The following is a 21806-nucleotide window of genomic DNA, read 5'->3' on the forward strand; positions in this document are numbered from 1 at the left end:
GCCCAGCTGTCTATGCTCGCCGGATTCGGGCGGGTTCGCATGGCGTACGCTCCCTCGCTCTTGCTTGCTTGGGCCCTTGGATTGCGGCCCTGAGACTAGCTGCTCTTGCCAACTTTTGGTGCGTATGCTGCTCTGCTTTAGTGTTGTTAGTGGCGAAAGGCCACTGTTCGTCGCTGTTTAGGGGCGGGGTAGGCGACGCCATCTCTTCAGCTCGGCGAATCGAAACCCCTCATTTTGGACGCAGCTCCTGGGAAAGAAGTGGACGAACACCGCCAGCCACCTTCCCAACGCCACGAATGGCAAAACGCATGGGAAAGAGCCGTGCACGTGGTCCAAGCCAAATTCTCCTCTAAATCGCTCTTTCTGATGAGACAAACAAAAGGGGAGGCGAAGGCGTAAAGCGACATTCATTATTGGTGCCGTTTCCAGGTGTCGTTTCTCATCTTCTTCGGCACTACGACACCAATTTGGTTGCGTCTCGCCGCCCTTCAGGGCAGTGTTCTAGGGATGAATGCGGGCTTAGCCGGCGCTGGTAGCCAGTGGCATGTCTTGGCGGGCATTTGCTCCTGACCTCACCACCAGTCAGGCACTGGCACTATTGACACTGTCACAACATAGGGAAGAGAGCCACGTGACCGTCTCTGCCGAAAATGTACGTCGTTTATTTTGCGTCCTTTCATCGCTTTGGCTGTGTAAACACGAGCCTGTAGCTCCAAGTATGCCATTCAAGACGACTGTAAGACAGATTGTCACAGGTCAGCTGTGGGTAGGTGTAGAAACGTATTCGTAGACCTTGCGACACGGCCCGCGTGCAGATTTCCAGCGGCATGACCGACATCAGCTGCATGCCCCCTGGGCTCTTTCCCACAATAATGACACATGAAGGAAGCCGGCACTGCCACTGCACGTTACTGTGATTGGCTCCTGCCCGACAACGAGCCACAATATGCGACCCAGAAACGTCGTAGAAGGAAGGAAGGGCCTGGGCCAGTCCCGCCCAGCAAGGCAGCCGGAAGCGACCTATGTACGACATAGCCTTGTTTGCCTTACGCTGAATGGATGTACATGTTTTCTCACATTATTTTTCCGACTGACAATTATTTACATCCTACTTTCGTCTTGTTTTTTTTTCACTTCTGTGCGAGCCAGACACTTTTGCGACAGCCAGAGCGCAAAACGCCTAGTTTACACATTTCGCCATGGCACGACGCCTTGGTCCAAGTACGTCTCACGGCAGAGCCGCCCCCTCTCTGCCCTATGCCCCCTATGACGTCTTTCTTCAGCCACAGCCAGCACTAATCACTAACGTCCCGTCCCCTAGCGACCACTCGCTACTATCACCACAGCGGACCACAGCGCGACGACGACGAAACGGACGACGGCACCTTTGACTATGAATATTACGAGACCTACGACGATTACTCCAAAAGTCGTGCCGCGCGCGAGCCGCGCAGTCGCGCTGGCCCAGGCGGCCGAGGCATAAGCGACGGTCACAGTCCACTGCACCATTCGGCCAACGACGAGGACCACGACGACAACGCTGACGCCGACCGGGACCATGCACGCCGACAACGACGGCGACGCAGTGGCGGTGGCCTCGACGACCCGCGCACGACGCGCAGCCGCGACATCCACCTGCATTCGCCACGGCTGGCCGCCGCTGCGGCGGGGAGCTACTTTAGCGCGCGAAACGGACGAGGCCGGCAGGACCAACAAGGACGGGACGACGGGGCCTCGTCTCGGAAGCCTCGGTCAATACCGGGCGGCGACGCAGACGTGTCCAAGGCGGGCCCGACGTACGAAACGCCACGGGGACGGCCGCCGCTGCCACCCGGTTGGCTGCCTCTGTTCAGCACCACGCATGGTCGCTGGTACTATGTCAACAAGGACTCGGGCAAGCCGCAGTGGGAAGCGCCGGGCTTTGAGGTGAAAACGCTGCAAAAGGAGCAGCGCCAGCGGGAACGGGAAGGGGAGCGAGAACGGGGACGGGAACGAGCGGACAAGCCGACGCAACGGGGCCGAGACGCGGGCCAGCGCGGCCTGGCACCACGGGACGTCTCGCCGAGTGACCGCAGCGCCCGCAGCCACTCAGGACACAGTCGGCGGAGTAGCAACCTTAGCATCACGGGCATGCTGCTGGGTGCGGCGGGCGGTATTGCCGCCGGCGCGCTCGTGGCCAAGGCTCTCAAGAAAGATGGCTCCGAGCGGAGCATCAAACGACACAGCAGCCACTCCGATACGTTGGCCACTGCTGACCGTCGACGCGACCGGGACCGGGACGGCCGACGAAACGACAAGGACGATTTTGAGGAGGACAACGTGCCGAGCTACCACCACAGCCATGGGGGCTCCCACCACCACAGCCACGGCGACGATCACGGCCATGGGGGTGGACACGGCCATGGTCATGGTGACGACGACGATGACGACGACGACTAAGAGTATGTGTCCGCGAAGTGTCAGTACGAGCAATACAGTGCCGGTCCAAATTTCGATTTGCTATAATGGGAGACTTTTTTGGTCAAATATTATGTGTCACGTTTTTGTCATGTTTATATTATGTCATGAGGTTGATAATGACTGCTGAATGATGACGAATGGTTTGCTCTTTGCTGAAATATATTAATTTAATTTTGGAATTTATGTTGCCATGTATACTTTTGCCGACCAACTAATTATTTAATAAAATTTTCTTTTTTCAGATATTTCAGGTCTCATATATTGGTCATTTACTTTCGTTGATCTTAAATCAAAATAGCCTTTTTCAAATTGTTTAAAATGCATACTTTCAAATTCCATACATTTCAGACTCTCAACTTAATAAGACCACGTCTTCTCTAACAGCGAAATAACCCACAACCTTACGTGACATCCTCTTCCGAGGCATTTGAAGATTATTAAACAGCAACAACAACAACATATTAACGCTCAACACCGATTTTTGTATATGACACCTCTTCCCGCGTACAAATGACAACATAAAAACACATACAAACAAGCAAATGAAAATTTCCACACACTAAAAATAGGATGGCTGGCACTTCTGCCATGTCTCCGACCTACTGTTCTTTTGCTGACTTATTGGCCGCGAGAGGCCACAACATCGCTTGCAATATCGGTACAAACTATGTCCAGCAACGTCGTCAGTATCATATCCCAGATGCCACGGAAAGAGAGGTCGTATACTTACGTCTGTTGATGCTTGCCGCACCCAAAATCTTCATCACCGGCACGTCGCGGCTGGTCATGCGCCAGAGCCATGCGCGCATCTCCACCGCCACCAGAGAGTCGACACCCAGTTCCATTAAACTACTGTCGCTTCGAATGCGGCCGGCACCATCGTTGCTGCCATCGGCGCTGGTTGACGGACCAACGTGCAACAGCGTCGCCAGACGTTCGCTGAAGGCAATCGCGAGCTGCTGACCGATGACCTCAGCCGTCGCAGCCTCGCCACCAATGAGATCAGCCAGTTGCTTCGCGCTACTATTCTCGCTGCTACCGGACTGCTTCTCATTGGACCCATATTCGCTGTCGTCGTCGACGGTAAAGTGCGAGAAACGGGGGTCTCGGTGCCAGTGTACCTCGTTGTCGGCGGTTTGGTGTGGGTTGAAGCGGCTCAGACCGGTCGTGAGGTCGATAAAGTCCTCTGGCCGGGCAGCACGACCCGGTTTTGGCCGTCCCAAAGCAATGGCCTCGAGGAACATGTGGTGCAGATCGCGCTCGGAGATGGGCGGATACCGCTCGCGCTCGAGCCCTGCATAGAGCTCCTCTTTCTCACGTTGCAAGAAGCCCAGGCCGTAGATGACGCCAATGTTCAGGACGGAGCCGGCAACACCCCGACGCTGCCGGTTCGCAGCCAAACCATTCATGTACTGTGTTGGTTAGTAAAAGTTATGTGCAACGCAGCGTAAAACAGCTTGGGGAAGGGGCACACGCACCATGTTCGCTGCGGCGTAATTGGATTGTCCGGCATGACCTGCTACAGCAGTACAGGACGATGTCATGATGAAGAAGTCGAGCTTGTTGCGATCTTCCTCGTCGTCATCACGGAACACTGTGTCGAGGTTGCGGGAGCCAACCGTCTTGGGCCGCATCGCCCGCGAAAATGCGTCAGCTGTCATTTGCGCAAAAACGCGGTCGTCCAGGACCATAGCCCCGTTGACGATACCGCCAATACGTGGCATCGATTGCTCGACGCGGATGCGGAATTGTTGGACTGCGGCTAAGTCGGTCACGTCTAGAGATTCAAAGCGGATATCAACTCCGACCACCCGTTTTGCATGCTTGGCCCACTGAGGCCTAGATGTCGGGATGTTCCGGCTTGCGAGGACAATGTGTCGTGCACCCTGTTTGGACAAAAGCGTTGACAGGCTTTGGCCCATGTCGCGTGTGATTCCAACGAGGACATATGTTCTGTCAACGCGGAGCCTAGCTCCTAGCGGTCCTTGTGGCGTATTCGTGCTCGCCAAGTTTTCATGAGGGACAACAACTCTTTCTACCGCTCGTTCGGCTCGCCAATCCACAATCTGAACTGTACTTGCGTTGCGTATGTGTGACTTGAGCAGATCTGGAACGAAGACAAAGTCAGCAGAAGCTCCATTGCCCGAATCAACGATGGAGATGGCCTGCTGTAAAAGATTCGTGGCAATGTAGGCGTCATCCTGGGGAGCATCGTCCTGTGTTTGGCTAGACAAGCTTGCCCAAGAATAAGAACAGCAATTGGCAGGAACTGTGCGGGAGAGGAATCGAGACACGGGGTGATTCTCAGGTAGGAAGTTGACAAACGTTGCGCCGTCTTTAAATCGATACAGAGTGGAAGCCATCCGGCCGTATGTTGCATGGGGATGAAGGAATAACCCATCGTCTAGTATTTGAGCGCTGTGGTCACCACCGGCAACCTGAATGGCTACAATGTCGCGACCTTGATGGGCGGAGACATGCTGAGCGCATTCGAGTAGAATATTTTCGGGAGCGACTAGAGCTAGCGGCTTATCAGCTGAAATAGACAACAGCTGGAGGCAAACAAGAGTTCCAACAAGTGCACCTGCATATGGCCGCGTGGTTCCATTGTTACCCCTGTCAGGAATTGGGCACAGTTGGTTGCGCGGAACAGAGACAAATGAGGCGTTGGACTTCGATATGGCTGCGACGATATCGCCAGTGTCACTGCTGAGCCCTATGCAGACATAGTGGCCTTTGAAGAGAGGCTGTGCGCTGCTGTAGTGTACCTGGATTCTCGAGAGCTCCACGTCTTTGATTTGGAAAGGCGATGACGGCACAGGTGCTGGAACAACGTTTATGCTGTACTCGCCAGTCGTTGCATCATGAGCAAGCTCAACACATTTTAAAAGGGTGTTGACTTTCTCAGTCACCGCTCGGCGCGAGGCATTGAACGTGTCATTGCTGGGCTTGAGAGGCAGCATTCGTGGGACCAGTCGTTGACCCATGCTGTCAATGAACACCTCGGTCTCCAAATGCCAAAGGTCATTGTTTCGGCCTTCGTCGGCAGCGACATTGGCCGACGCGAAGGAGTTTTGGTTGCGTTTTGCCGCAACTCCAAGCAAGAGTTGGAGGAACACGTCTGTCACCATAGACGCAGCAGAGGGAGAGACTATGTTGGGTGGACTGGGAACAAGTAGCTTGCCACCGTCGGACTCGAGATGATCGAAGTCGAGCATCTGAATGAAGAGATTTGGCATCTCGCCGCGTATGCTGCGAATAAAGCCGTACGAAGAAGCGCTCTCGCAGTTTCCCACGCGTGCCCCCTTTGTCACCCAAAGTATGACCATTTCAGGCCGAAAGAGGACCTTTCGCAAAGTATCGAGTCGACTCTCGTTGAGGGAGGAGAGGACGGACATTGTATCATCGACGTCGGCCAGGACAATCGCGCAGGTAAAGGCGTGCGAAGAAGCCGGATCGGCATTGGTGAGCGCACCGAGCTCATCTAGGCCTGTGACGGTTGTGACGGGATTGTGCATGTGGCTAGAGAGCAGCCGGCCGACACTGGATGCGAGCAACGAAATGTCTGTAGCCTGGCCGCCGACGACAAGAAGCCGTTCGCCTGGTTTGATTGGTCCCGACACTGCAGCAGAGAGCGCACTGGGATTCGGCACCAAATGTCTCTGTGGCAGTCGCTTGCTCCGTCGTACAGCGATGGAGAAACCGCCGGCAAAGTACTGATCGGTGTTTTTGATCGCCGGGGTCATGAAGCCGCACCGGTCGAGAAGATCGGGCCAGTCTGGCGGGGTGATATAAGTGTCTGTGATGTCGGTTGATTGCTGACCGCGAGACATTTGAAGAGGCATGTGGACGAGCATAAGGAAGCCACCTGGTCGCATCAACGACTTAATATAATCAAGGACGACCTCACTAGATGTCGCCCGCTTGAAGATGGAAGTGGACAGAATTGCCAGATCAAAGGGTTGGATGGAAGCCGCGGTGATGAGGCCATTCAGCTGTGGCTTCATGCCGTCGATTTGGACAAGGGACGAGGACCGGACCTTTTTCTTGATGGACATCGGAAATTGATCAAGATACAAGTTGAAGCTCTGGTCAGCGTTGCCGAGGACCATAGAAATGTAGCTGATGAAGGAAGATGATAGACCATCGAGAATGGGCGTTGACATGTGCATTTCCGAGTCGGTTAAGTTGAAAACGGATATGCGAGGGTATTTATGGGCAATCTGCTTAACGATGCTAGAGACCCGTCGTTGGAAGTGGTAGACATGCCGTCCCTCTTCTAACAAGGACTGAAGAGTGCGCTCAGCGCTGACTGCCGAAGTCATTTGGGCATTATCTTTCGCGAGAGCCTTAACCTTGCCCAGCGTAAGCGAGTATGGCGAAGAGAGAATGTGCTGGGTTAGTACCTCGTCCGTGTCGGTTGGCCATATCCTTGATGATTTTGGAGAAGGTTCGTAAAACGATTGGATGCGGAGGATGGATTCCTCCAACACCCTGTCCAGAGCTTCATTTGCGACACTGGTGTCACCGAGAATGGCACAGTCGTTGACAAGAGAGTCGTCTGGGTCGGGAACGTAAACCGTGTGCAGATACAGGTCACGATCCGCACTGGGATGGGCCGATGCCAGTGAGCCAACTGTCAGTCCTTCAATACAGACCTCCATGTTTCCATCTTCATTGAAAATGCAAATATCTCCAGTGATGCGTGCCGGAGATTCAGACGTTGGCTCTTGGATGTTCGTGAGCTGTGCGTCCACTGACAAATGCGTGCTGCCGACTCCACTATGAGCCATACTAAAACTTATTTTCTTTATACGAATAGGCAGGAAGACGGTCCAAAGTGTTCTATTTGCGTGAGTGACTTGCTTAATAAGTAAAACAGAGGAAGTGAAAACAGCACATACCTATCACCTGGCGATGAGTAGGACATGAAGCACGTCTGTAAACAGGAGTCAAGGGTTGCCGGGGAGAGCGGTAGGCTGGTGGTATCCTTTGCATGGATTCGCTTGAGTGTAGCGGACGCAAAATTAAGGCGGCGACGCATAGATTCTATCGCCTCAAATGGTCCCGAGTATCGCAAACCCACGTCCGCCATCATCTTGTAGAATGCCTCGGTGCTGACGTCGAACGTTTCTGGCAGCTTAGCAGGGTCTTCACGGCGAGGCAGGACATCCGCACTGGGGGAGCCTAGGACAACGCGGAGGTTGCCACTGCATCGCTTCCCGAGAGGCATGCGTGATGATTCTGAGCCTGAGAAAATGGAGAATGATGCGAGTATAATGTTGTCATTCTGATCAGTGTATGCACTCGTAGCATTGGAAGTCTTGCCCGGTTGGTGGTGCACGTTGAGTGAGAACATGATCTCCGTTGCGGGGCCGTCGACTTCCAGCGGAATGCCACTGATGAATTCGATGTCTTCAACCTCGACCACTGTAGCCTCTCGGCCCGACAGGAGGGTCTTTGCTGCCTCACAGGCCATGATGCAATATGCTGAGGCAGGCAGTAGTGGCTGACCTTGGAAGGCATGATGTGCTAACCAGGGAAGCTTGTCCACACGTAACAAGTTGCGCCAGCGTAGTTCGTGACCGTCGATGTCATCACGCGTACGGCTGCCAAGAAGTTCGTGTGGAGGGTCGGATTTGTGGTGGAACTGACGTGCAATGCGCGAGTAGCGGTAGTATTTCTGTGAGTGGTCCCAAGGGTATGCAGGAAGCATATTTGCAACATCGCCATGCTGGCGGGAGAGCGTGTCAGAGAGCACGTCTCTCTCTTGGTCGTCTAGCAGACCATGAAGGTCGATGAGAGGTGGATCATAGTGCGTCCAGACGAACCCCAAAAACTCAAGGAACGATGTTGCATCACTCTTGCCTCTCTGGAGTAGACTAGTGTAGGGAAGGCCCTTGGAGCTAGCAGTTCCTTGCGCCCACAACTGGGCGAGCGTGTCGGAAAACGGCCCTTTCAAAGTAGAGTGCGGGCCAATTTCAATAGCACAGTCGAACTCGCCTTGGACAGTTGACAGGACCTTCTCAGCAGCTTCCCGAAACAGAACAGGCTTGACCATGTTGTCCACCCAGTAGGAACCTCTGAGTTGTTGTTTTGTTGGCACACTATCGCCAGGGAAGACGCTGGAAATCCAGGTCACTCTGCGGTCTGGATCAGACGCGGCGGCCAAGGGTGAGATTTGACAAGCGTCTAGAGCCTTGGTGTAAGAGTCCGAAAGCCTGGCCATGTGGTGAGAGTGGTATGCCTTGTCGACAAGAAGGCGGCGGACAAAGATACTTCTCGACCTGAGCTGCTGCTCAGCTTCCAAAACGGCGTCCATGTCGCCAGATAACGTAGAGCTGCTCGGCGAGTTGCTGGCAGCCACACACAACCGGCCATCAAATGCTTCGCAGAAGGCATCGGCGTCCTCGCGGGACAAGCCAACAGCAAGCATGCCTCCCTGTGGCTGTTGTGGGCCACCTTGCGGGAGCATGGGAGTTGATACACTCTTGCCTCGGTAGTATGCGATCAAAATCGCGTCTCGTCTTGAAATGTACTTGGCAGCATATGCGGCTCCAATCTCACCGGACGAGTGGCCAATGACAGACGTAAAGTGTAGCCCAAGTCGGTCTAAAACATCGATGAGGCCAATCTGCAGGGCCGTGCACAGCGGCTGTGCAACAGCTGCTTCGCGGACTCGAGAACCATCTGCATCCAGTTTTTGAAGTTCCTCTTCTAGAGTCCAGCTGGGCGGGTCAGGGCATGCCCTGAGAACAGAGTCCAGATTGCGAATGGACTCTCGGTACACACGGTTCGTCGAAAACAAATCTTTTGACATGCCCGGCCATTGCGCGCCCTGGCCAGTGAAGACTCCGAGAAGCTGCGGTGCGTCTCCATTGGCAGTGTTCTCGATGCGCCGTGCTCTGAAGCCGAGGTCTTTAGTTTGGCCATTGCTAGCATCTGACAACTGCTCCGAGAGGATGTTGATAGCATCTGTCAGGGAATTGCCACAGATAGCAAGGCGGTAGAGAAAGTGTGTCCGGGATGTGTATGCACGCCATGCTAGCTCTTCAAATGGCAATGCCGAATTTCCATGCAGTTGGTTTTGGAGGAAATCAAGATAGTTCTTGGCCAATGAGCGGAGGGTGCTCGCAGAGCTCGCAGACAAAAAGAGGGGTATTTGGGGTAGGCTTGACGTTCCTCGTAAGGCTGATGGACGAACATTCATAATGCTGAGATGCGGGCTGTGAATGCTGGGATCGTATTTTTCAACAATGGCATGTGCATTGGTCCCACCAAATCCGAACGAGTTCACACTGGCCCGGAGAGGATGCCCAGGTTTCGCCGCAGGCCATTTCATGAGCTCTGTAGGGATCTGTAGATAACCTTGTGGAGCTGGGGTGCAGAAAGGAGCCACGGTCGAGGCTAGCTTTTCCATGTGCAGATTTGGAGGTACCTGGCCATTTTTCATAGCCAGCATGACCTTCAAGATGCCAGCAAGGCCAGCAGCACCCTCTGTATGACCAATGACAGTCTTGACTGACCCGACTAGAAGCGGTCGAGGAGACTTTGCGCTTGCACCAGCCAGGTTCCCTTTGTCGGAGTGATCGTCGCGCTCCTTGAAAAATGCGGAGTAGATGGCACTTGCTTCTCGGGGGTCGCCGACCGGTGTGCCGGTGCCATGAGCCTCGAAGTACTGGCAGCGATCTGCAGGGTCGGTGATATCAAGTCCCGCACGCGTGTATGTGGCGCGGATGAGAGATGCCTGAGCAGTGGGGCTCGGCATCGTGATGCCAGCGGTGCGGCCATCCGAATTCACCCCCGTCTCGCGGATGAGAGCTTGAATGCGTGGTCCATCGCCATCGGCCAGGGCTCGGCGCAACGGCTTCAAGAACAAGACGGCTGCGCCTTCACCACGTGCATAGCCATCGGCTCGCGAATCCCACATATGACAATGTCCGGTGGGACTCAGCATATGCAGACTGGACTCGACGACAAATTGTTCCGGTGTGAGCATCAAATTGACACCGGCCACGCAGGCAGCACTGCAGTCGCCGGCACGTAGTCCGAGGACAGCCTGATGCAAAGCAACAAGACTGGAGGAACATGCCGTGTCAATGGTGACAGAGGGCCCATGAAAGTCGTAAAAGTAGCTGATGCGGTTGGACAAGATGGACCGCGCATTGCCAGTGGCGTAGTACGGAGACGTCGTCAAGTCGTCCTGTAGTGATACGGAGTAGAAGTCTGCGGTCATGGCACCGACGTAGACGGCAACATCTTTCCCGGCCCATTGTGGAAGCTGGTATCCTGCAGACTCGAGAGCCTCGAAGACGGTCTCGAGTAGGAGTCGCTGCTGCGGGTCAACGGCCTCTGCTTCTTTCGGTGCGATGCCAAAGAAACCGGCATCGAACTCGCGGATATCTTGATAATCGTCGAGCCAGTAGGCCTTGGGTGAATCGGTGGTGCCGTGGTAGTCGCCATCGGGGTGGAAGAATGCACGTACGTTGAACCGACTGGGGGGCACGTTGCGAGACAAATCTGTCGGCTGTCTCAAAAGGTCCCAAAGTTTGCTTGGAGAAGTGACGCCGCCCGCAAACCTGCAGCTGCTTGCCACGACCGCAATCGGCTCCGACGGTGGAAGTTTGTAAGGCATTTTGCTTTGTTATGTGAGTAGAGAAAGAGGAGATGGGGAAGTTCTCGGAAAAAAAGGAAGACTTTCGAGCAAACAATTAGGGATGAAGACAAGAAGTAAGGAAGAAGAGGTCAAGAGAGAGAGAGGGCCAAGAGATGAGACATAATGGACGGAAAGGGGGCATATATATGTAACTGGTCAGGCGACATTTCTGGTCGCAGCAGATAGTGAAAGTAATGAAGGAGGAAGGAGCGATCTGCGCAGGTGACTAGAGAGAGACAGGCTTTGCAATATAGTCCAAGACGAGTTAGGAAAGAAGGAGGATCTTTTTTGTCTTCATGGTAGGAAGGCACGACATAAACTGGGACGTTCCTTCCCTTGCAAAGGGTACATGACATTGCGGTCACGCGGTCACGGTGCCCGGAAATCATACGGGAGAGGTGGAAGAAAGCAATAGAGGAAAGAGTAACATTGGCATGGCATCACCACATTGTGATGGCGTGAGGCGACCACAATGCTTTCGCAGGCCACGGCTGTAATGAAATACGAGGGCTGTGTAGGCGAAACGACATGGAGACGAGGGATTAGGACAGTCTGATGGAAAGGTGTGGTGGGCACGCATCCACAAGCACAATATAGAACGAAAGGGGTTATGAATTGAATCACAGATATTGAAAGAGGCAAGTTGGTGCTTGTTGACAGCGCCGACGGGTACTAGAGACAACGATATGCCGACGAAGCGACTCTTAGTTTCTAATCTACACTTCTCCTCTCCATGCAGACCGTCTAACAGTAGATGCAAGAATTTCATTACCCTATAGGAATGCCCATACAGCATTGTTGTTGCTATTGATGGACGGGCATTTGTAGATGTCTCGGCGGTCGGTGCCAAGCGACCCAGAACGCTGGATACGAAGAGCATTGGACATGCAGTGGAAGTCGGCTGTTATTAAATTGCATCGAAAGTGGCAACGTACAGCATAGTAGGGCTGCGAATCACCAGTCTGTCAAGGACCACTAAAGGGCAAGGATTAAAAATATACCTGGTTACCTGGGCTATCCTTGCAGTCGAAAACAGTATTAAACAAAGACTCACTCTGAATATCGGCGCGACTCTCGTTCCATCGGGCAATTAAAATTGAGACTCGCTCACCTTTCCTTGACATGACGTGCATTCTCTGGTGAACGGAGAAAGAATCCACGGTGCCTTGGACAAAAGACTTGACGAAGAAGAGACGGCCAGTGATGTGGTACTGAGACGAGGAAATCGTGCTTTGTTCGTCTGTGCCGTCGACTTGTTGCACAAAATGTGCACGGAATCAAACATGCAGCACATAGTACGGGGAGTACAAATATTGAAAGACCACATGGTTACATGCACAACCCATATTGAAGTGACAAGGGGAACATACTGGGTTGCTGCCCATGCACTTTAGGTTCGGCCGAATACCCAGGCCACAAGAATATGGTCATGCTCAAGACAAGGTTGCTTGTATGCATCAACCTAGAAGACGAGCCCGTAGCAGAAGATGGCTCCGGTTAGTGCTCTTTGTGTTCGGAATTCCGTACGTGCATGGCAACAGGGACGCCTAAATCATCTCGGTATATTTGCAGCACATCCTTGCACGGAGGGGGAAGTGCCGATGAACGAACACTACAAGCCAAGGCAGGTGCTCGGAATTAGTTTCTTTCCAGGGATAACGCAATACTAGCAGGTATCATTTTTAGTAGTAAAACATAACCGAAAAGAGACAATATGCGATCTATATCTTTTGACATTTTATAACGTAAACTCGTGATCACCCCGGAGTATTTTTTCCCGGGATAAAATAAGAAACACACTTACATGATCTGGTTAATGTAGACTGGCTTCTGGCACCGGATCGAGAGACTCGCGTCTGCACTATATTAGATCGAGATAGATTGCGCATCTCTACATCATACTATAATACGCCCATGGCCTCGCCACTCACCACACAGAGGCCCAGGGCACACCGAAAATACGAAGGATACCAAGCCAACCAAGCCCATCCCAGCTCTAGTTCCCGCAAATCCAATTGGGCCGGGCCAGGGGATGGTGAAAGATCTATATTCTGGCTGCACATACCCGCGGTGGTGAGATGCATACTATTAATTTCGGAGACTGGGGAAATGGCCAAAATAAGCGGGCAACACGTGCTCCTGGTCATTGAGTGTGGCTTCCAATTCACAGCTTACAAGTCAACTATAGTTGTCATATAGGATACACGACAAGACTCATGCTTCTGGTGCACGGCACTGAAGCAACTGGTTCATAATGAATTTGCAATGACGCGTGGGGTAGAAGAGATGGCCGACAAGCTCATTTTCCAAGTGTTAAGTTTGAGCCACAAGAACGACGGGAAAATGTATTTTATTAGCAAAGACAAACCTTATATACTGTTTCTGATAGTTATGTAGTCTTTCGCATTTTGCGGATGGCAATGCAAGATGAACGCGGGATAAAATAGGGGAATGTAAACAAAGCAAATTCCAAGTCGCTACCAAAAAGTCGGGACCTGGTGATTCGAAGCCGGCCGCCAAAATTGCCCTAAAACGTCCGCGTGAGCAGACAAGTTCCGAGAGGCGGGACCACCCCGCACCAGCACTGGCGCGTTTCCTAAATTAGTATGTCGTACTGCACTTTAGTTTCATCGCCGGCGTTATTTTGTTTTCGTGTAAGTCTTTTGCACCCATTTCCCACTGTACCAAAGAACCCACCACGTAATCTTTATTCCGATGACATACGGACAGAGACGGATTTTTTGTTGTCCGTAAAACCCATGTCGTCTTCTCGGCTTCTGCTGTTCTTTCCTCGGACTCACCACGGGACCAAACCGTGGAGAAACCAAGTTTCATGTTCCTGTAGACAGCACATTTGTGCCCCCCCTTTTATTTACAATGTCGTGTATTGTAGTATCTACTTTACTTTTGATCCTTCTCGTATGTGGTTCACAAAAATCACGAAAATTCTTTATCTCGCCACACGTGGAACATGTTTATCGGAGTTAGAGATGCAATTAATATGGGAGGCGAAAGTGAACCAAACTTAGACAACACAACAAGCTTGCAACTTGGGTCAAAATTGAAGTAAGGCAGGACAGAGGCAAATAACACCATAGCGAGAGGCGCAAATTCGAAATTTGCAGCAGCTTCGACATTCCATCTCATCTCGCATAACACAAAAACGCACATTCATGTTGCCAACTTGTTCCGCAGACCCGCCAACTCCTGTCTTACTTGGTGCTCTCGACGCACAACGTCGTCCAAAAGCGAGGAACTGTGCATGCCCTGTCCATATTGCGACAAGAACAAGCTGTTGCTTCCTGACGACGAAAAGACAGATGTCGCCGTCGATGCCGATGCGGACGCGTCCCAATCCATGAGGCCGGCAAAGCCATCACCTACACAGAGGTCGTTGGACACCACCAACGGAGGATGGGGAAAGTAGCTGGCGCTCACTGTTGGCAAGGATTGCTGGTGTTGTTCGGCCAGCGCACTCACAGTCACGCTCCCCACATGCGTGGTGGAGGAGAAACAAGTCTGCGTCATGGCGACCACGTTTCCGAACTGGCATAGGAAATCGTCGGCCAGGCGTAACCCCAGTCCGAGCTGCAGCGCCGGTGTTGAGACAATGGGGAACCCTCCGACAGACACGTCTGGAAAGTGAAAGACCTTTAGGCATGAGAGTGCTGCCGTGTCTTTCCACGAGGCTGAGGCTGTCACAGACTGTAGAGATTGCTTCAAGTCGCCTTCGCTAGTGGGTATGAAGCTGTCACAGCTGTTGTGAGAGGGTGGAGGGTAAGATTCACTGCTGGCGATAGCGTCCACAATATGGAATATGCGATGGTATACGTCCAGTAATGCTGCGTATATCGAATTTGCGAGGACCACAAAGCTTTCGGCATCCACTCGGTCCCCCGTCTTGTTTCCAGTGGCGACAATGTCCTCCGTAAAGGTCTGTGTCGTGTTTTCATTTTGGCCAAGGCAGGCAATTTGCACCACCTGAATAAAATTGCGTGAGACAGCAAATAGGTCCCCCATTGGGAAATATTGATCTTGTGGTGTTCCCTGCAGGGATTGGCCATCACTTTGCGTACTGCCACGGGAGCTTCCATGGCTGCTGTGTGTGACTTTCATTCCTTCTAGAATTATGCCGCCGCCGCTTCCCACTGTCGTGATCGTATTGCTCATGCCCCATAACTGAGCACTAATATCACAGAGATTCGACATTAAAGGCTTTGATACAGTCTTGCGTGGTATGTGGTGTTCAGCGCGATGCTTTGGTGGGCTGTCTTTCGACGTGAGGTGTGAAGAGCTACAATAAGAAGCATCTTCAGAAAGATAACGGTTGGAGCTCACTCCGTCTGGGGGTATGTGAGATAGGAAGGATGTCTCAGGCATTACCTCTATGCCCGGCACCGCTTTCACATCAACCTCACATCTTAGCTCGTTGGGTCTGGCAAGCTCTGTGACGTACGGGCCATGACAGACGCTCGGATTAGTGACCCACAACTGAGTGAGGTCGTTCTTCAATTGAAAGGTTGAACTTGTGGGCGCGGTACCCAAACCCCGTAACGATTCTGGTATGTTGTCCATTGAGCTTGAGATACGATCCCCGCGAGATAGCATGCTCTGGTCACCCTGGCAGTCGATATGCTGTGGCGGCAGAGCCTGATGGATTTGGTTCCCATCGAATGGGTAGATGAGATGCCCGGCATCGACATTGTGTGCTGGCCACAGATTTTCGACCATTCCGTTAAAGCTGTACGGGCCAGGATATGGTATTCCTGCCTGTGAGTAAAATGGCATGGGTCCCAAACCATCATTTCTTCTTTTATGAGAGCGGTGATCTTGTTGTGGCGTGGACGTGTTGGCAACAGTGGTACTGCTGTTTGATTTTCTGAATCGCAAAGAAGGACTTGACTTGCACTCCGCCTTGAGTCGTACGCAACGCTCGCAGGGTTCGTTTCCAAGTCGCTTGCAACTCAGCTTTTGGGTGTGGCAGCGATTGCACGCCCTTCGAATGGGTCCTTCTGCCATTGTGCCTTGTGGTATGGAAGGGTTGTCGAACAATGCTCGGTACGAGGGAAAAGAAATATTGACAGGTAATTTGAAGTAGCATACCTCGGAGCGATGTGGTTCGAAAATTGAAGACAAACCGGTCTAAATTAGCCTCGGTGGTAAATTCACGTCGTCTACCTTAGTTTAAGATCGGACGGGGTATCATATCCATATATACTCCTTCTATGCTTCCATATTCTGTTGCCGGCTCGTAGATAATGGAAGAATGCTTATGTGGAACCTCGCAGTAGATGGGAGGCGGACTTGGCCCAAGGTGATGGCTACTAACGGGAGGCAGCTTGAGACGGGACTTACCTGAAGGAACCATAGACAACGTCACTGTTCATTATGGTAGGTTGTCAACGAATGGAGGAGCTGCAACAAAGCCGAGCCATTAGTGCATGAGCACAGCATTTCTCGGGGGTGAAAAGACGCGATGACACGCAGATACGAGAATAAACAAGCGAGAGAGAAAGGAGGAATAAAAGGTAAAACGCACAGAAGCCTGCGTTGGCGGTATGCACAGCGAAGCCCTAGGACTTGGCTGACCACGCCAGTCCTTTTTGGGGAGTCGTAATCCGAATGGAAATACGCCTCAGTGCTGCAGTGTGGTCGCTCGACATGCAGAACCTTGGCTGCTCCTTGATTTAGGATACCGTGCCGGCATGGTGGCTTCTGAGACGTGCGGTATGCTTGTGTGTAAAGCATGGGGACAAGGTCATCAAGTCCAACGATGAAAATGATGTTAGCCTAGATGTTACGCAGTGCTTAGACCATAAACTGCACATCTTAGGGGTGTAATGATCCGTGTTCAATCGAGTTCGTGTATGGCTTTTATGTGGGACTCATGTCGTGCTCGAGGCGGCACTCCCGCATTGAATGTATTTGTTGTCAAGATATGGTGAACCTGATCGTTGTATCACAAAGAAGGAACAGATCCTGCACTAGCCTGCATTTGCACGAAGAAACACAAAAGCGGACAAGGGTTGGGATGCAGACTCGGCTACTTTGCAGTGCAAAATATGGCTAGACCCTTGTCGTCGTCAAGGTTGTTGCTTTTCATGGGCCGGATGCAATCGAGCCTTGATCCTGTATGAGTGGCCTTTTGGTGGCAAGACGAGCCGAGGGCTTGGGACAGGAACGTGCTCGAACGTCCGTGCCAGGCAATATATCTTGTCTGCAAGAGATCTGGACACTCCCGGCCCAGATTTTACCATTTGAACGGAGCAATTACCAGGGCACGGCGATAGCCGGGACGGCAACTGATGGGGGCGGTGAAGTGCAGCATCTCGTGCAACCTTATCAAAAAGATGCAGACAAAACTCTATGAGACAAAAGCACGTTAGTCATGGCATAAGCCTCGAGACGTCTTCAAGTATCACCACATCGATTCCAGCCGGGCTACCCAAAAAAGATGAATGCTGCGCACAATAATAGCAGTGTAATGTCCAAAGCTGTCGCAGACTGCTAGCGAAACGAAGAGCGACCGCAAAATGGGAACCCGTTCACCGCCATGTTTTAGGGGCTGTCGTCTGATTTCGAAGTCTTTGGTGGAAGTAAACCGAACAGTCCTTTGCCGTGTGAAAACGCAAATGTCTCGGGGGATGACGGTTGAGGTCGTGCTACCCAAGGCAGTGTCTCGAGAAAGCGACGAACCTATCGGGAAGGGATACATTGAGGTAGTGGTGTCACTGTCTCGCCATTCGTGCTGCTTAACACGGCATACAAGGGAATGCAAACAAATCGACTGGGGTTGAGAGATCCGTGGTGGCGTTGCCTTGGGATAGAAATTGTGCTGTTAGCTAGCCAGAAACCCCATGAGCTTCCATCAGATTAGCTGCAGACTCGCACATTGCCCGATCTTGCAGGTTAAGATGCAGACTGCATCAGAAGACGACACGAGATGGGTGGGCAACGCAGAACAACCTACAAATGGGCCATGCGGACGCCAAAATTGGGGAATTCCGACGAAATACAGTGTCGAACCTGAGACCTTGACTTGGATTCGAGGACGAGAGACAAATGCGATGAGCGAGACATTGGCGAGAAGTGGGCGATACGCTGTTGCAATTGTGCTACATGCCGTCGATAAACAGTGTCAGGGGAGCCCAAGTCGAAGCTCGATGTGGAAAAGAAGACGACAAAACGAAGCCAAAAGACGACTTGGGAAAGACAGCGTGAGGACACAAAAAAAGATGTACAGTTCCTGAGCAAAGGTACAGAAAGGAAGGTGCGTGACACCAGTCAAGGGCATGTACTTCTTTTTGGGGAAGTTGCCCGCAGCATTTTCGTAATACGAGGAAGGTGCCCCAGGATGGCCACGTTCCCACGAAGAACGAGGAGAATTGACCTACTAGAGAGGCACGTAAGAAAACGACGGCAACCTAGGACTTGGCGGCGTCATGGTACTACGCAATACCCGAAGCACGCTGTGAATTGCATATGGAGTGTTGCACGGCAGACGCAACAATATGTGCTTTTTCTAAAGACATGCACCTCGCTACGAATTTCCCTTGACATGAAATAAAGAGAAGGAAGGTGCGAAGAACGACCTCGGCAGATTTTCAGCGGAGAAGGAGCAACCCAAAGGATCGGGCGTTGAGGAAGGACCGACTGGTACCTGAATTGATGTGCCCAGCCTTGTAAAGGTCGAGACACTGTGCCTCCCCTACAAATCGTACAATTCTTCTTGCCATTTTTACATATTTTAGGGGGAGGCATCTTTTCGTACATCATATCGAAACCATACAGTGTACTACAATACACAAAAGAGAGGTGAGCTAAGTGGACTGAAGCGGTATGTCCTCTTAGGACTGTAAAGGCGGCAACCAGTACGCATACTCCCTCGTGGTTTCCTCATTTGGCTGGTTACCTTTCGCTGTCGGACAACTGTGAACACGGTGTTGTAAGAAACAGGAAGGTGCAACCAGCCACTGACGACCAGAATGCGAACAACAGCATTGAGCGTTGCACACAAACGAGCAAGAGCCGAGGGCGGGGCTGTAAACCTGCGCACCTTCCTGTACCGTACGGTTGCACAAAATGTCGTGGACCATGCTGTGGCTCTAAGAGAAGTTCCAAAATGTTTTGCAAATTATTTCCAGAGAGAAGATCTGTCCTAGCAAGCTAAGCAACAACGCAACGCAAATCGGCTGTCTGTCCAGCAAGTACAATTTCAAATAACAGAGCCATTACGGTGATAACAAAGAGTAAGTACGATAAGAAGAAGAAAAAAAGAAAAGAAAAACAAAAACAAAAACGCAATGGCACCTGCAAGGATAGTTTGGTATCTGTTCAATTAGTTAAAATTTCCCCTGTCCGAATTTGCCATTTACACCTTTCACAGGTCACCCGTCTCAAAGAGCTCGAGGTGGATGCGCTCGGGGGCCACACCCAGGCTCTGCAGTGCGTCCCGCGACTCAATCATGAAGCTGCTGGGACCGCAAATGTAGTAGCCCGTCTTGGCATTATCCAGAAAGAGACGGGTCCTGCGCTCGGCGTCGGGCAGCTCGGCAATCTTGAGGTGGGTGCCGGTGACGACGGGGTCGGCAGCAGCGTCGTCCGCGTCGTCCGCCGTGGTCAGAACGGTGTAGGTCTGGATGCGCTCCGGGTGGGCAGCGCGGAGGGCCTGGACCTCCTTGGAGAAGGGGAGGACGCTGCGCGAGTGCGAGCCGTGCAGCCACGAAATGGTGCGGCCGTGCTGGGCGGCGGTCTCGAGGATGGCCATGACGGGCGTGGCGCCGACGCCGGCCGACAGCAGGACAATGGGTGCCAGCTCGGCCGTGGGCACGGATGGTCGCTCCGCATCCTCGGCGGTCGGCAGCGGGGTCTCTTCGACGACAAACTCGCCCTGCGGCTGCGACAGCTCGACCTCGTCGCCCTCTTTGAGGACGTTGTGCAGCAGGTTGGAGATGAGGCCCGGCGTGGTCTGGCCATTGTGGCCGGTGTCGCGCTTGACGCTCACGCGGTAGCAGTCGCCCGAGGGGCGCGGCGCCCGGCTCAGGCTGTACTGGCGGCTCTGGAGCACGCCAAACTCGGGCACGAACACCTGCAGACTGACGTACTGGCCAGGCTCGTAGGTCGGCAGCGGCTTGCCGTCGACGGGCGCCAGGTACAAGTTCAGAATGCCGTCCTTGCTGGCCGTGGCGGTCCTGTCGCCGCTGTCCTCGTCATCGGGGGCCGCGGCGTACTCGCGGCGCTGGATACGGAACTTGCGCCAGCCGGCCCAGCCTTTGAAGTTGTCGCGGGCGCGTGCCTCGTTGTACAGGCTCCGCTCGCGGCCGATGAAGACGTCGGCCAAAACACCATAGGCGGCTGTCCAGGCGTCGACAATGGACGGCGTGGCGGCGTCGCCCAGCACCTGGCCAATGGCCTGGATCAGGTACTTGCCGACAATGTCGTACTGGTCGGGCTGGATCTGGAGGGAGGCGTGCTTGTGGGCGATGCGCTCGACGGCGTGGTGGAGACGAGGCAGGTCGTCAATGAACATGGCATAGCCCAGGACAGCAGCAGCCAGAGCACGGGGCTGAGCACCGGTAGCCTGTGACGTAAGACTGAAGACATTTTTGAGCTCGGGGTTCTCCTTCAACATGTTTTCGTAAAAGACCGTCGTAATGGTGACACCGTGTTCTTTGAGGACAGGCGCGGTGGCCTTGACGATGGAAATCTGCTCCGGGGTCACCGCCGGGACCACTTTCGAGCCTGGTGGCGTCACCGGGCCGTTGGGTTCAGAGACATCCGGGCGCTGGAGTGTCTCAGCACTGGCCATTTTGTCCGTTGGTTACGGTTACGGGGCTGGTAGTGGAAGACGGATCAGGTTTTCGAGAGCAGGGTTTAAAAAAATACCCCTGGATATGTTTGCTTGGGCTGTCTCGGTGACGTTGATGAAGATGATGGTCCGTCAGGGAATCATTGGGAGCATTTATGAACGTACACCGTCAGGGCGGTCGTTACTCTTCTATTTATCCTCGTCCATAATTTAATCTATGGGAGCTTGTAAGACCGGGCCTTGCCCTCTGGGGTTGAAGAATCTGCACCCGAACGGACGGAGAGATGTGGCACGATGACACAAAGAGGAGCGGAACCTAAGCACAGAAAAAGAGTGAAACGAGCATCTCCGGCGTTTTCGTGCCTCCATCCAGTACTTTTTTCGTATGGGGACGCACGAAGAGCGGGAACGGCAACGGAAACTCATTAACGATTAAAATGGAGCCACCAGGCGGCCGAAATATTATGGGACGTTGTGGCGGTTCACATCATCGGAGTCATTACTGGGTGCTTTCAACGCCGTAGCATTCGCCTTATCGCCGTGGGGGCACGGCGCCGATCAAAAACAAAAGGTTCAATGGCCTGCCGTAGTCAGGTACGATTTTCGAAAGATCTATGGCCGTTGCCTTTTGGTGTGGCAGCCTTTTGGGGTGCAGTCTGTTGGAGTGCAGTCTGTTGGAGTGCATGTTTTTGGAGTGCAGCCGTATTTTGGCAGGCAAACGCAAGGCTTCAGATAAAGAAATGCAAACGGTGGCAAGATAAGGAACAAAATAAGATCTAAGCCTTGTAACTGCATCTCCGCGGCGAAAGAGCCCGATAAGATGGGGCCAGCCAAAGGCTGTCCCGTGTGCCTCTGTCCACGCCGTGCGATGGACTCTTGCGA

The 21806-nt window shown here is 52.9% G+C and overlaps 4 protein-coding genes across 4 annotated transcripts; 1 reads left to right on the top strand and 3 right to left on the bottom strand.

Annotated features, from left to right (window-relative positions):
• Positions 1-1199: 1199 nt before the first annotated feature.
• SPSK_09349 (uncharacterized protein) lies at positions 1200-2439 on the top strand (the record flags this gene model as incomplete). Its single annotated transcript, XM_016735923.1, has 2 exons — positions 1200-1221; positions 1322-2439. 2 exons carry the CDS (start codon positions 1200-1202, stop codon positions 2437-2439), a joined length of 1140 nt encoding a protein of 379 aa, XP_016586880.1.
• Positions 2440-3078: 639 nt separating this feature from the next.
• SPSK_08259 (polyketide synthase) lies at positions 3079-11095 on the bottom strand (the record flags this gene model as incomplete). Its single annotated transcript, XM_016734864.1, has 4 exons — positions 3079-3125; positions 3191-3872; positions 3939-7254; positions 7365-11095. The coding sequence occupies 4 exons, from the start codon at positions 11093-11095 to the stop codon at positions 3079-3081; spliced, it is 7776 nt and encodes a 2591-aa protein (XP_016586881.1).
• A 3192-nt stretch (positions 11096-14287) lies between these two features.
• Positions 14288-16135, bottom strand: SPSK_08895 (uncharacterized protein; the record flags this gene model as incomplete). The annotated part of the gene is made up of 1 exon (XM_016735481.1): positions 14288-16135. One exon carries the CDS (start codon positions 16133-16135, stop codon positions 14288-14290), a length of 1848 nt encoding a protein of 615 aa, XP_016586882.1.
• Positions 16136-19496: 3361 nt separating this feature from the next.
• On the bottom strand, positions 19497-20924 carry SPSK_09205 (nitric oxide dioxygenase; the record flags this gene model as incomplete). The annotated part of the gene is made up of 1 exon (XM_016735782.1): positions 19497-20924. One exon carries the CDS (start codon positions 20922-20924, stop codon positions 19497-19499), a length of 1428 nt encoding a protein of 475 aa, XP_016586883.1.
• Positions 20925-21806: the final 882 nt, after the last annotated feature.

Source organism: Sporothrix schenckii (assembly GCF_000961545.1).
Source record: "Sporothrix schenckii 1099-18 chromosome Unknown Cont44, whole genome shotgun sequence".
Lineage (NCBI taxonomy): Eukaryota > Fungi > Ascomycota > Sordariomycetes > Ophiostomatales > Ophiostomataceae > Sporothrix > Sporothrix schenckii.